This window comes from Eubalaena glacialis, chromosome 15 (genome assembly GCF_028564815.1).
Source record: "Eubalaena glacialis isolate mEubGla1 chromosome 15, mEubGla1.1.hap2.+ XY, whole genome shotgun sequence".
NCBI classification, from domain to species: Eukaryota; Metazoa; Chordata; class Mammalia; order Artiodactyla; family Balaenidae; genus Eubalaena; species Eubalaena glacialis.
Genome location: NC_083730.1, coordinates 43269143 through 43284614, shown reverse-complemented (window position 1 = coordinate 43284614; position 15472 = coordinate 43269143). Strand labels below are relative to the sequence as shown.

At 46.2% G+C, this 15472-nt stretch overlaps 1 protein-coding gene across 3 annotated transcripts in view; it reads left to right on the top strand.

Moving 5' to 3' along the window:
- Window positions 1–15472, top strand: part of MAPRE2 (microtubule associated protein RP/EB family member 2) — a 161656-nt gene that overhangs the window by 138432 nt on the left and 7752 nt on the right. For all 3 annotated transcript variants that reach the window (XM_061169576.1, XM_061169575.1, XM_061169574.1), the window contains 2 exons: window positions 8810–8949; window positions 13311–13469. In XM_061169576.1, coding sequence (XP_061025559.1) covers window positions 8810–8949; window positions 13311–13469 — 299 coding nt within the window. The remainder of the gene's footprint in view (window positions 1–8809; window positions 8950–13310; window positions 13470–15472) is intronic.

Below are 15472 nucleotides of genomic sequence, written 5' to 3'. Positions count from 1 at the left end.
TCGTCTTCTGTGAGGAGGGAGGCTGTGAGCTGGGGTGAGCCCCACGCGCGCCCGGTGTGGATCTTGCCTCCTTGCATCCCTGCTGGGCTGCTGCACGACTGTCACCAAGGGGACTTGGGCTTTTTGCCCCCTGTCCTTCTGGGTGGACTCAGAAGGGTCTGGGTGGACCCTTCTGAGTGAGGGGTTGAGACTGGAGGGGATCACGATGGGTGCTCAGGCCTTCCCTGAAGCTCCTGTTTAAAACCGCCACTCACCCAGCCCTACCCAGCACTCCTTACCCCTGCCTTGCTCTGCCTCTCTCTCCATGGCATTTACTTTCTAGTTTATTATGTCACTTATTAATTTATTATTGTTATCGTTTATTATCTAATTCCCCTGTTAGAATGTAAATTCCACAAGGACCAGCGTCTTTTGTTTCATTCAGTGTTCTATCCCAAGTGCCTGTAGCTTGCCAGGTACACAGTAGGGGTGCAGTAGATACTTGCGGCAGGAGTGAGTGAATTGGGGAAATTTCAGAAGGCGCACAGAGACTTGGGTTACCGTCCACCAATTCTCAAGACAGAGTGCGGAATGGGGGAACCGATGCCTGGGAGCCCACTGGTGGGTTATGGGTGAACCAGTTTTTATAAAGATTTTCTTTAAATAAAATGAGTCTCATTTCCTTATTATTTCAGCAGTTTAGTTTTTATTTTGCTAGTGTCTAGAAATGGGAAACCCGTGTGCTTTCTCGTCATTAGTTGAATCAGGCCTCGTGTGCTGAGTAATAGTGATCGGGTACACTTACTGTGTGCCAGGCTCTTGTGTAGGAACTTTCCACGTATTAACTCAGGTACTCTTCCCAGCTCTGGGAAGGAGGCACTGCTACTGACTCGGTAGAACATAAAGAAATCCGGGTGGCGGCAAAAGTCACGCCACCGAGCAAGCAGCAGAGCCAGGATTACTACGAAGGCTACGGGCTGCAGGGCACCCCCGCTCTTAACCACTGCCTCCCTCGGGGAAGACGAAGGACACCCAGTATCATACCAGGTCTTCATTCCCACAGGATTGATGTGGTTCAGGCTCGGCTGTGTGGAGCCCCTCCCCAAGCTGCTCAGAAGTGGAGCTGCCCACTTTTATAAGCTGACACCAAAGTGGCAAAAAGGAAGAGCCCAATTTTGCCTGTGGCTGCTCTGGTGGGACAGAAGCCGTAAGGGCTCTGAACTACTAATTTGAGAGTAAAATAGCCACCCTCTTAATGATCTCATGAATCAGGGCATCCCAGAAGCCCTGTTAAAGTTCCATTTGGACAGAACGCTGGCCTCTGAGGTGGGGTTTTTTTTTTTTGCTCTCAGGGCAGAGCAGACTACAGAACCTACAAAGTGAAGGTATGGAGGCATTTTCGAAGGAAAGTGTGAGATCTTGAATTTGCGATGGTCAGGGTTGTGTGGGAGCTGTTAGTCATTCCGCAGTGTGACAGCTCTGGTGTCAGTTTAGTCACTTAGGAAACCCTCTTCCTGTGGGAATTGTCTCTTCTCATCAGTCCAACCCCATATCCTCTCCCCCAGCAGTGGCCTAATTTACTTATTTATTTTAACCTGGTTCATTATCTCAGTTAAACAATAAAACCTGTTTGCCAAGGTAAAGGGGATAAGGAAATGATGTCAGGTCCATCCACAAATGATTAATCAATGTAGGTACAAGGTATCGTCTGTCATGTTTCAGTTGTTCTGTGGGGTTTAGGTTTGTTTTTATTGATATATAATTGACATATAACCTTATATTAGTTTCACAGTTTGCAAGGCAGAAATAGAGACACAGATGTAGAGAACAAACATATGGACACCAAGGGGGGAAAGCAGGGTAGGGGGTGGTGGTGGGATGAATTGGGAGATTGGGATTGACATATATACACTAATATGTATAAAGTAGATAACTAATAAGAACCTGCTGTATAAAAAATAAATTAATTTAATTTAAAAAAACAAAAAAATTATTAGTTTCAGGTGTACAACAATGATTCAATGTTTATATATATTGCAAAATGATCATCACAACAAATCTAGTTAACAACCATCACTATACAGAGTTACAAGTTATTTTCTTCTTGTGATGAGAACTTTTAAGCTCTGTTCTCTTAGCAACTTTCAAATATGCAATACAGTATTATTAACTATATTGTTACTATAACTGTGTAATGTCATGCTGTACATTACATCCCAGGACTTATTTATTTTATAACTGGAAGCTTTACCTTTTGATCCCCTTCACCCATTTCATCCCTCCCACTCCCCGCCATGGGCTTTTTAATTCAGTGGCGGGGGGCTGGGGGGATGCTCTCAAAGTAGGGAAGAAGCTGGGGACAACCAGAAGCGTGGTTGCTTCCTGAGTGTGTGTGTTCTTAATGTCTCTGTGGTTCTTGTCAACAGTATTAATGTCATATTTTTAGCTCCTCTGTTTATGATTTTGGCAGAAAGAATACAGCAGATTATGTGAGAAGAATTTCTAAATTCCATCAGAGCCCTGGCTGCGAAGGATAAAGCCAAGTATAAAAAAGGATAAAGTGCTTTTATTTGCTTCATCGTTATGAATTCATTGGGCCTCATAGGCCCAAAATGTTGGCACATTTTCCATAAACATTAAGCAAGCTACTAATTATTGACATGAGACACAGCAGTGCTCTGGCTTCACTAAGGCAGTGAATCAGGCCACTCTTTGTATTTTACAACTATGGTTTAAAATGTTTTAGCATCATATTTATACCCCAACTCCTGAAGGCATTAAGACAACTGCTCGAAGACTAGCATTGTAAATCATGTCCATATCCAATGGGTAAAGTCAGAGAACTATAGGGACTTGTACAGAATTTATGTCTACTTTCCTCCGCTTCTGAAACTCCTTTTTTATTTTGAAGGGGAAATTAGGGGAGAGAGAGAAGAAAAGCTTGAGGGAAAAATGATTCTTGTGAAACAGGACTACCACTAATTATATTTTCAGGACATCATCAAATGCAGCTTGACAAAAAAATTGAAATGTTTGATAGCTGCAAGAAAAAAAAAAACTATTATCTGTATTATTGCCAAAGTAGATGTACTCCCTTTAAAAGCTATTATGTAAATGTTTTTCGTGTAAGCATCATTGAGCAGAGAGGCATGGGAAGGCCCAGGAGTGAAATCACCAGTGGACTTGGAGGCATTTAGGGAAGCATGAAGGCAGCTTTTGAGGATTAAAGCCAGGATTAGACACTATAGAGGACATTATTGGGTCACTTCACAAAAATGGAATACGAATGTTAGTTTACATAAAAGTATTATATCAGTGTTAAATTTACTGACATTGATAACAGTACAGCTTTCTGATAACATCCTTATTATAGCAGCCCGGGTAAGTGAAAAAAGAATATCTGTCACCCCAGAAGCTGGGTACTCCTTAGGGTATGGTGTTTTGAAAGAAGGTAGCAAGGCTTGTAAAACAAATAAACAAAAACCTAGTTTTTAACTGACTAATGAGTGTGATATAATATAGGATATTGTCTATCATTTATTCTAAAAAGTTAAACCATGAAATCATTAAACACAATGAACAAAAGGTTGCATTTTCATCTTTATAAATTTTAGTATTTTAGCCTTAATCACGTGATAGCCGTGAGTGGTCAATTACATCCATATCAAATTGCAGCCTGTGAGGATTTAAAGAGCTCAGTTTACATTCTTTTGAAAATGAGCTTTGTGTGGTTTTTAAAAACCTTTAACCTCTGAAGATACTAAGATCTCCCTATGTCTTTCCTGGTCTTTCATTTCTTTGCATTTATTCGTTAGAAGGTAGAAATGTACAGTTAACTTGGTGCTGACCTCTTGTATTCTCATTCATCAGACGTGCATTTTCCTCGATTATCAGTTTCTTTCCAAACAACTTAATCAGAATTTCAAAACCCCTCTCATTTTAAATTTCAAATTCTAATTACTTAATTGATCTATTAAATTTTTCAAATTTGTTTTCCCTTCTTTGTCCATACTCTGGGGGCAGACGCTTTTCTTCTGTCCCCCGTGTAGGGAGCATAGGGGGTAGAGCGTAGACCAAACCCCCTCTTCTCCACTGTCCCCTCCCTGCCCTGCAGCAGGGGGATGCCAGGTCTGACTCTCATTGCCTTCATCTTTCTCATCTCAGAGACCCACAGCCTGCATGCACGTATGCCAGTTTGAAGGACCTGGGGCTCTGCACCCCAACTGACCTTTACAGGATCCGTGAAACACAGATGCCACTTTAATGCCGAGACCCTGTGAACCACAGTAAAGTTGGACTCTGTCGGTAGCAAGGGATGTGTTTCTTCAGGAAAAAGCTGGAACTGGGACAGCGTCAGTAACTGCAGCAGCTCTGGCCTCTCTGCCATGAGCCACCCGGCATCTCCCGTGACCCCATTTCCCTCCCAGCCAGCTTCCTCTGCGTATTTTTAGGCTTTCTTTTCCTGATAACTTGGTCTTACATGGGGCCTTGGCTTGCCATGATCTCTTCTACTTTAACTTCATATCAAACGTTTCAGGTTTTTCCAAGCTGCATTTGATGATGTCCTGATAATATAATTAGTGATAACCTTGTTTTACAAGCAATCAACTTCTATTCCTTCCATGCTTTTCTTTGAAAATTTACATGAGACTGGGTGAGGCAGAGTATAAGAACATGAGCGTGTCTGGTGGACCTCGCTCAGCTCCTGCAACCAGCCACGTCATAGTTGCTGACCTGCTTAGGGAGGCCTGCCCAGGCTGTGTGGGTGGGTCACTTGCTCTCTAGGGAAGCCCCTTCCCCAGAGCTGTTCTCTTCAGAAGAGGCGTGGACGGAAACGTTGCAGAGACTTGGATAGGACAGCCCAGCACAAACCATCTTGCCTCTCCCTGCTCAGAGTTAACCGTTTACTGACTGAATTTACCCACACGAACTACTGTCTTGACTCCATCTATAAAGGGCCTAAGTAATAATGGAAGGTGAACTTGAAACCAAGTAAGAGATCTCTTTCTGGGAGGCTGGTGGGTTTTGTTTGGTTTCCTTCAGGTGTTGCTGGCTCCTGCTGTCAGTGACTTTGAGGTTGGCATCAGCTCCTCGAGCTTCCCCTGGGATCTTTACCCTGGAGAGATGCCTGTCCTAGGCGTTCTTTCATGAGTTATAAAAACTTATTATTGGGTGTCTCCTCTGGATCAGGCATTGTGATTGGCCTTGGGAACATAAAACAGTAAACTAAACAGACGCAACTCCTACCTCGTGGAGATTAAGTCTAATGGGAGAAGTAGGCATTAAATAAGTCACTGTAGCATTACAGTTGATGGGTGTTGTGTGAAGGGTGTTTGAGCAACCACATTTAAGCTGAGACCCGAAGGCTGTTAGACATAGTCACTCAAAGGAGGGGAGGAAGAATTTCAGCCAGAGGGAACACAGCCCGATCACAATCTGTGGTCATGTCTAGAACATTGCCTTGTTCCTGAGAATGTTGAGTGTGGCCGTGCCTGGGCTTTTTTTTTTTTTTTTTTAAATAAATTTATTTATTTATTTATTTATTTTTGGCTGTGTTGGGTCTTCATTTCTGTGCGAGGGCTTTCTCTAGTTGTGGCAAGCGGGGGCCACTCTTCATCGCGGTGCGCGGGCCTCTCACTATCGTGGCCTCTCTTGTTGCGGGGCACAGGCTCCAGACGCACAGGCTCAGTAGTTGTGGCTCACAGGCCTAGTTGCTCTGCGGCATGTGGGATCTTCCCAGACCAGGGCTCGAACCCGTGTCCCCTGCATTGGCAGGCAGATCCTTAACCACTGCGCCACCAGGGAAGCCCTTTTTTTAAAAAATATACATTCATTTGCTTTATTTTTTAGATTCCACATGTAAGTGATAACATAGAGTATTTGTCTTTCTGTCTGTGGGCATTCTTAAATGACCCACTCCCACGAGGTCATGAGCTCCTGTAGAGCAGAGACTTCCAGTACAGGCCTCATGGTAGGCACTTAATAAATATGTATTTAGTAAATAAGAGGGGTTGGTCATAGACAGTCTTTGAGCCACTTTCTGTTAGGCTTTTTTTTATATTAAAATATGACATATTGCTCATGAAAAGGTCTGAAGTAACTTGATTTTTCAAAAGCTGCTTCCCCAGTGAGGCTGGCTGGTGGCCACCCTTGGAGAAGGCTGTTTGTCAGGTCAGCACGTCCTCGCCCTGCCTTTCCTGCTGTTTTCCACGCTGTGTTCCTTACCCTGTTGGCTTAGCCTGGAGTTAGAGAAGTTGGCCAATGGGACACGGAAGCCATGTCCAGGAGTGTGATTTCTGGGCTTCTGCAGAGATGAAGCCTCCTCACAGCTGTTGAGCAAAGCAAAGCATCCGCTCTCTAGACAACTTGGGAAGTTCTTCTGCATAGGTGAGGTTTCCAGGTCACTGAAGGTTTGAATACTCAAACTTTTTAAGTCATTCCTAATTTAAGCATTCTCAGTTTTACATATATTAGGCATTTCCCTGTATTTTTAGAAGAATTCTTTTTTTCTTTATAACAGGCATGTATTTTAAACGGTATGTTACTGTCAGTGCTTCTTTTTTTTTTTTTTTTTTAATTTTTTAAATTAATTTATTTATTTATGGCTGTGTTGGGTCTTCGTTTCTGTGCGAGGGCTTTCTCAGGTTGTGGCAAGCGGGGGCCACTCCTCATCGCGGTGCGCGGGCCTCTCACTATCGCGGCCTCTCCTGTTGCGGAGCACAGGCTCCAGACGCGCAGGCTCAGTAATTGTGGCTCACGGGCCCAGTTGCTCCGCGGCATGTGGGATCTTCCCAGACCAGGGGTCGAACCCATGTCCCCTGCATTGGCAGGCAGACTCTCAACCACTGCGCCACCAGGGAAGCCCCTGTCAGTGCTTCTTGAGGGTGTGTATAACTTTGCATCTCTCATGACTCTGAAGGCATACAGATAGGAATTTTATAGTCTTCCTGCTTGCTACTTTGTAATTAGGAGATTGGTTGAAACTTATAACTGCTGTCAGGGTGCTTGCCTTTTTCCAATCTCTTAGTACCAGTAAACTGTAAAATTGGAAACCATATAACCAGGTTTTATTTACTTGTTCGTGTATTTAAACATTTGTTCCTTCACCAAATATATGTTCCGCCAAGTATTGTGCTAAGCACTGAGGTTGCAAAGCTGAGTATGATGAGTTCCTTGCCCTCCGAGAACCAGAGGAGCAGAGTGGGGGGGACTGTGGTGGAGAATTGGGCCAGTGGGAGCGCCTACACCAGACTGAGCTGTTCTGCGTAAGAGGGAATGGCTGGGCCCCAGTAATGACCCTGAATTTCTAAACCCATGGAGTGTATAAACTTCACTGCATATATCTTGTGCCATCTGTTTTGGCTGCAGAGGCCATTTCCTGTGTCTGTCAAGTTCTAGATAGTGAGAGCCTGTCATGAGCTGAGCTTCAGGTAGATGAGGTCTTACCTGACATCAATGGTCCTATTTTTTTTTTTTGCCAATTTCTATCATTATTAGTGATGCTACTGAATAACTTGGTTAAGGTCCCATTCCTCAGGCTTCCCCGTTGTAAAGGCATATATTTCACCCTTCATAAGCAACTTATAGGGTAACACCTTGACACGTGTAAACATCCCGTCCTCCAAAAACTTCTCAATGTTTTAGAGTCAATTGATGACACTTTCCTTAATCAGTTATGTGTACTGCAAAACTGTGATTTTTCTAGCATTTCTTTAGCATTTACTGGCTGTCAGTGTTCTGTGGAGATCTGTAGATCCTCCCTCTCCCCTACCCTCACTATGGACTAGATTTTTTTTTTTTAACATCTTTATTGGAGTATAATTGCTTTACAATGATGTGTTAGTTTCTGCTTTATAACAAAGTGAATCAGTTATACATATACATATGTTCCCATATCTCTTCCCTCTTGCGTCTCCCTCCCTCCCACCCTCCCTATCCCACCCCTCTAGGTGGTCACAAAGCACAGAGCTGATCTCCCTGTGCTATGCGGCTGCTTCCCACTAGCTATCTATTTTACTTTTGGTAGTGTATATATGACGGACTAGATTTTTATTTATTCAGTGCATTGTAATACATTACAGCCATCACTCTTTTTGGTATGCAAATGGTCCAAGTCTGGCCAGTTGGGAGCCCCTTTGGGCTGGCCCCTGTATCCTTGACATTCATTAATCCTTGAGCACATCCTTGCTTTTTGACATGAGATGTCCCAGGCCCACCTTGTCCTTTCCCTGCCCCACCCCACCCCTGGAATCAGCCGTATCTCAAGAAGCCCTTTTATTGCAGAATAACATTTAGAAACCAGGACTTGGGCACCAGGAGTGCCTGTTGCTACAGAGATATCATGGCTCCTAGAATCTTTTAATGGCTAAAACTAGGAAATACATTAAAAGAGGAAAAAATAGACATGTGCATTGATATTTCTCCTAAAGTGTTACTCTCTTATAAGGTCTGTGTTAGAAATTCAATTATGGTGATGCTCTGAGCTTATCAAAGAACGTTTCTTCTTTAAAAAAAAAACAAAACTTAAAATCCCTTTGTATCTGTTGTTCTCATCTCTCCGGAGGGAGAAGGGACAACTGCATTAATCTCATGTCACTTGAGGAAAACAGCCAGTGCTCAGAAAGGTTAAGTAAGTTGCCCAGGATGATTCTGTCGTTTTATCAGGTACACTCTTTCCAAGCGTATCTGTGCTACTTCTGTGCTGGCAAGAGATCGCTGGCAGTGTCTCTTCTATGTTTTAGTAAATTCCTTTTATATCACACTTTTGCTATATACCTAAAAAGCATTTCTGATGTTGCCAATATTCATAATTTATTCTGGTTCCTTTCAGGTGCGGCTAAATCAAGTCCAGCATCTAAACCAGGATCCACACCTTCTCGTCCCTCATCAGCCAAAAGGGCTTCGTCCAGCAGCTCAGCATCCAAATCTGATAAAGATTTAGAAACACAGGTCATACAGCTTAATGAACAGGTAACTTGGCATCCCCAGCTCTGTCTCTGGGAGCAGTGACAGGTGTCAGGGGACGAGATGAGCAAACCCCTATGGGCCTGGGATAGGGGGAGGGAAGCGGCAGAAATCAGTGGCTTCAAGCAAGTAAGAATGAAAGGAACTATTGGGGCAGATAATCAGTGGCGCATTGTGAATAAAAGATGTTAAGTCACAAATCTCAAAGCTATACATTGAGACAGAGGGACAGATGACCCGGCTTTAGGTAAATGCAGGCATGCAGGCCAACCTCCCCCTCCCCTACACCTCAGTGCCTGTTAGGAGCTCCAGGCTAGACCATGGCCACTTCTAGCCAGTCTAGATTGTGTTAAAGTCATCAGGGGTTAGTCTCCCTCCTTCCTTCCTTTCTTTCAGCAACTATCTGTTAAGCCTGTTCGATGTGACAGACACTATACTTGATGCTGATAATATAATGGCAGCAAGATAGAGAGCTTCCCTTCCCTCATAGAACTTACAGATAGCAGCCACACACCATTGGCCATTACACAAGCAAAAGCAAAACGCCGAACACTTCCCGCAAGAGTGAAAGTACACAGGAGCACTGAACCCAGGAATAGGGGATCAGAAAGGCCACAGTTAAATAGAACTTTCCTTTTTATCTATTATCCCTAGGATTGCAGTAAATCTAGGTCTACTGCCTTCGAAATTTTCAATATAAAAGCTTAGGTACGCTTTCTAACTAACAATAGCTAATTTTGCCCAAGAGTCTACATAGTTTAAAAGTAATAAAACAATTGGTAGCGTAGGGCCCACTGCAGAAACCACCCACCCTCGCCCTGAGTTAGGAGGAGAGTCTTTTATCCTGGCCACTCCCACCCCTGGGAGAAGAGCCTTTATCCCAGGTGCCCAGGCTGTTCCCAGCCACTCACTGGGCATGGGCAGATCCCGGTGATTAATCTGATTCTTGATGAGCCAGCAAGAGTCTGGAAACAGTTTTTGAGATAGTTGTATATTTGCAAACAAGAATCTAGTTAAAAAGCAAGCAGTTGCTTAACTAGGATGTTTCTTTACAATTCTGAACACTTTAATGAAAAAGGTAAAACCTTAAGTCATCCGGTGCGTAGGACTTTGATTTAGACACTGTGGAATGTTCTAATTACCTGCTGATTCTCAGTTTGAGCCCTTATACATTTTCCAGCAATGAGTTCTTCTAGAATAAAAGGCAGTTAGGACAGCCCTAATTAGCCTTGGGCCACATGCCTGAGGCTCTAAGCAAAGTAGACCTGAAGAGAGTCGGATGTGGGTCTGTAATACTTTAGATTTATAACCCTTTTCTCCTTAGGAACTCAAATTCTTTTGATATCTTTTGATATCTTTATTATCTCATGTTTCTTCATCTACCCCTACCACACCCAGTTTCCCAAATCGCCAACCCAAAGTAGAAACACATGGGAACCTCGAGATCCTGCCTGCCCCTCTCTCGCTTACAGCCTTCGCCAACCAGCCCCACTTCCTCTCCTTGGGGCTGGCTCTGGGCTCCCAGTAGCTCTCCAATCACACACAGAGCCCCAAGGGCCCCAGCCCTCTACGATGCTTCAGCTAAACTGTTGTCCCATCCAAAATGCCACTCTAGAGAAGACACAGAGAAGCACATTCCAGTGGCCTTCCTCCTCCTGGTTGTAATTCCTTCATTACTTCCAAAGCCCTCACTCCCGGGCTGTCCCCCCATGCATTCACATGCAGGAGGAGTGTCCCCGTACCTCCATCTGCCCCCAGAGGGAAGGTCGGACACATCCTACATCGTGAGCCTTCATTCACGAGCTGTTTACTGAGCGCCTCCTTCAGCTGTATTTCCAAGGCTATGTTAGCGCTCCCTCCATTTTCTGTCCCCGAAGCCTACAGGGTGCTCCCCAAAGCCGGTGGGGAGCCACACACAGGCATCACTGTGTTGGAATTGAGGACACGAAGATGAGGAAGGGCCAAGTAAAAATGCCCGGACCAAAGAGTGAATTACAGTGGTGATAGACAAAGTGACCAGTGCCGTAAACTTGAAGAATTCTCATTCACTTGGCCTCATGCCTTGATTTGGGCAGTCTCCCATGACATGCTATGAAAGCACCACTGTGCTAGAGAATTTCAATGATAGAAATGAACCAAAAGACACAGGGGAGGAAAAGACATGACTAAAATAATCAAGGGCTGTTTCTGGAGAATAGGTGAGCAAACAGGCAGTGGGTTGGGGTCCCTGCTTGTGCTCGGGGACCACGGGGGCTGAAGAGTGGGGCCTGGTTAGCCCGCACAGACACTGTCTGTGGGTTGGACTGGAAGGCTGGGTGGATCTACAGTGTGTGGACACCTGAGCGGTGGAGAATTGGGAGAAGAGACCTTCCCCTTGACTTTTCTCAGGGGTCCATCCCCAGCATCCCCTCCATTCTTTAGGCTCCTGCTCTGACACGTGAGGGAGCAAGGAGGCGTCGGAGTGGGACTGTGAAAATGGCATCCCATTTGCCAACTGATCTTTCATCAAGTAATTTAGCTCCTGTTGGTTTTTACCAGGGAAAGTTTAGAGCTGTGCACCTGTTAACCTCATGCATCTGGAATAGCAGCACAGGCCAACCTGGGGTGGGTGTTTCTACAGAGCCTCAGCTCTTGGTTCACTGTACAGACCACAGCACTTGAGAGGCTGACAAGCCTGGTTTCCGTGGGTCAGAGGCATCCAGAGACCCTTCTTGCCCGACACAGGGAAGGGGAGCTGGCAGACAGCAGACACCTAAACTACCACAGATCCGCTGGTGGCACCAGTGCAGGCTTGAGATGGATCTGTGGTCGAGTCTGGGCGGGGTGGGGGGAGGTTCTAGAATAAAGAGAGTTTTCTTTCTTCTGGAATTCAGGCAACTGGGTTGCCTTCAGTTTTTACAAATGTCCAAGCCATAGTATTAGCAGAAGTAAGAGCTGAAAGTTAGTGACTGAGGGAATTCCCTGGCAGTCCAGTGGTTAAAGACTCCGTGCTTCCACTGCAGGGGAGCACAGGTTCAATCCCTCGTCAGGGAACTAAGATCCTGCAAGCCGCAAGGCGTGGCCAAAAAAAAAAAGTTAGCGACTGATCCTCCTTTGCTTTGTAACCAGCTACATGAGGGCATCAGTGAGGTTAACTCTGAGGAAGAACCGTATCCTTGAGTCTTACTGGATGGATACAAGTTTGCCAGGTGCACAAGGAGATGGACACTGCATGTGCTGAGTATCTGTTTGAATGAATCAGTAACTCCAGACAGATAAATAGCATGTACAAAGGCCTGGAGTTACTAGAAACAGAGAGGTTTTCCACTCCAAGTGTAATCTTTGGAAATCTGTGACGGGGGATTTTTCATATACTGAAAGAGAGATTTCTCCTGAGGAGAACCATGAGAGACCTAATTCACCTCCTGAAGATACTCTCTGCATAAATATAAATGCTCAAAGGGTTCAGAAAACTTGAGGGATTCTCCGAGAGCAGGAAGGGGGTGATGGTTTGGGCCTGTGTGGAGCTGCTCGGCCTGCAGCCTGGAATTTGAGACCAGATCTGTCTACACTGCCTGTGGTGTTTCTTCAGCCCAGGTGACGGCTCTGCCAGCCTCAACCCTTGCCCTCTTCCCTTCACCAGCGCCATCTCCGTAACCACCGTGAGAAGCTGCAAGGCCCTTGAACCCGCATCAAGGGAGAAAAAAGGGAATGAGGGCTGTTCTGCTGAGGGACTGGAGCTTCCACATCTTCCCGCCTTTCATGTGATGAACTCGAAGCCAGAACTAGAGGAATTAAGACAGATCCGCTCAGCCTGCTTTTAGTCTCGCCCAGTTTTCCTTGTGCAGCCACGCCCCAGTCCCTCAGTAGGAGCATTTGTCTAGTTTGGCTCAGGAACATGTAGGAAGGGCTCCAAAGTCGAGGGCGGCTCTCAAGTGACGTGAAGAAAGGAGGTTCCGCAAAGCACGTCTGAAGGGACCACAGTGCCAGCCCCTCCCTCCCCTCCCCTCCCTCCTCCCGCTCTCGCCTCTCCCCTCCCTGTAGAGGATGAATGAGTTGGGGGAAAGATGTGCCCCAGCCCAGGTTAGTTACCAGGAGAGGAAGGCTGACTCGGAGCCCGGGTGGAACTGTCTCGGGCAGAAGGATCCCCGGGCCTCTGGGTGTAAACGGTCGGTTGACAGGAGTGACAAGTGTGCTGTTGAAGCTGGGCATTCGGGCCCAGGCTCAAGCTCCGGCAGCAGCCCCTCGTCTCTCCCCGGACCTGCACGTCGGTTATTTTTGCACATCTGTCTTTTCATGTTTCGCATCTTTATGTGCAGGCACAGGTGGTCATTTATTTCTTATGCTGTATTTTGAGGGTTCTCTTTTCCACCTTCCCTCCCTCACAGGTACATTCGTTAAAACTTGCCCTTGAAGGCGTGGAAAAGGAAAGGGATTTCTACTTCGGAAAGTTGAGAGAGATTGAGCTCCTCTGCCAGGAACACGGGCAGGAAAACGATGACCTCGTGCAGCGACTCATGGAAGTCCTCTACGCTTCGGAAGAACACGTGAGTGTGAGCAGAGCCCTGACGCTTGTGTTCCAGAATGCAGTGATGCCGTGCCTTCAGATACTGCCCTGGGACCTTAGTGAGACTTGCAGCTCAGCCAGCACATATGATGTTCCCAGAGGAATAAACACGACCCTCATAAACATTGACCCATGCTTATGGGACCCGCATTCATCAATCTGGGAAGAGACGCGCGGATGGGTTGCCAGTTGCTGGGGGGAGGAGACAGGCTGATTGAGAAAAATAGGCTTACACAGCCAAATCTCAAGTGGTTCTCAGCTCTCTGAGCAAATGAGCAGTAAGAATGTGTGCAAAGATTCTTCTTTCTTCGTGACAGATCAGAATGTGGTTAAAGGAAAAATTAATCTAGATGCTTTTCCCATCCCCAGAAGTCCCACAACTGTTTTTTCCTTCATAGCTAGCTGGTTGTCTTGGTTACACTTTGCCAGTACAGAGCAGCATTGTGTGACAGCCCTTTGTGGAAAAATACTTCTGGAAGGCCTCCTCTGTGGAGGCCCTGCCCACCAGGGTTGCTCTCCACGAGTGGATGTGCCGAGGGGGGACCCAGGATGTGGCTCCGTTCGCGCATGGAAAGCAGATGTGAGGAGCCGAGGAGGAACATGAGTCTCAGGAAGCAAGGAGGGGAAGGGGCAGGATAAACAGCAGAGCCCAAGGCAGGTCACCCCAAGTCCTCCCAGACAGGCAGGGAGAGGCCCTGGCAGCTGCGGTGGGAGCCCCGTGGGGCTTCACTTTCATGAGGGCGGCGCGGTGAAAGGCAGGAGAGCACGGGCCGGGGTTGCGGGCGTCCTTCTGCCAGGTTGGGGCTGAGGAAGTGTTTGGGTATGTGTGATTAGGAGGCCTGCAGGTGCCCTGGGGGCTCTGTGGTCGAGTCGCGTGTGTGTTGGTATTTCCACAGAACATAGGAAGCCACCAGCAAGTTTATCTTATTTCAGCCAAATACCAGGCAGATGTTTACTCCATGTAAGATTAAAATCCTAGCTCTGAAATTTTCCTAAACTGTAAGAAACTGTCTGGAGTTTGGGGACTCTCCACCACTTTTTTTGTTTCCCCCAGATGTGTATATATTCTTAAACCTCTTGGTGAGCTCAGACTATAGATCTTGAAGCCCTGGGAATCCGCCTGCTCAGGTCCCAGAGATAGCGACGGCTTTACAAAGTATCATTCTCAATATTTTCAGATCTGACGGAAGAAACCAAAGGTTGGTTCGTAGTGTGTGCATCTACACCACCCAAAGTGGCATTTTCATGACGTTCTGTATGTAGCGAGTGCTTTGTCATCTGTCAAGCGCTAGATGAATTATGGGTATTCTCTTCACAAGCTTGTTTGAGGCTGAATTTGCTGAGGTCTGTGCAGCACCGTGAGCCCGAGTGAACCGTGCTGCTGCCCGTCCGGGACGCTGCCCACTCACGGGAGCAAGGCGGCTTGCAGGATGGACTCTTCCTGCTGATTCTTACCTTCTAGCCTTCTGATTCCAACCTCGAGCCAGATCTTGTGCCAAAGGAGGAGTCCTTGTGAGGGAGCGCCGTCAGGTGAACTCCAAATTAAGAGTTGGCAGGGCCACTGAATTCCTAGCTAATGGCAGGTAGGGCTGGCCTTAGGCAAGAGCTCTTGCCTCCTGAGAGTTCAGGGGTGTCTTCCTGGATGACTACACTCAGCTTCTGTTAGACCATTTATATCTCCACCACCCCCAGCGCACACACCAGCACCAGCTTACCGCAGCCTCGATTCAGAGAGCCATTCTTGCAGCGTATGGGCAGTTAACGCACACACCCCTCAAAGAAGTAATACTTCAAAGCATCATCAGTCATTAAGACTAATGGGTTTAGCAGGTCCTTTCCTCAAACTCTTGGGATGGGAGATGAGGGGGAAGGCCAAGGGCTTTACATGTATCAGCTCCTTTAATTCTCTTGAGAATCCTATTAGGTAGATATGGGTGTTAGCCCATTTATAGATGAGAGAAACTAAGGCAGCTGAGAGGTTAA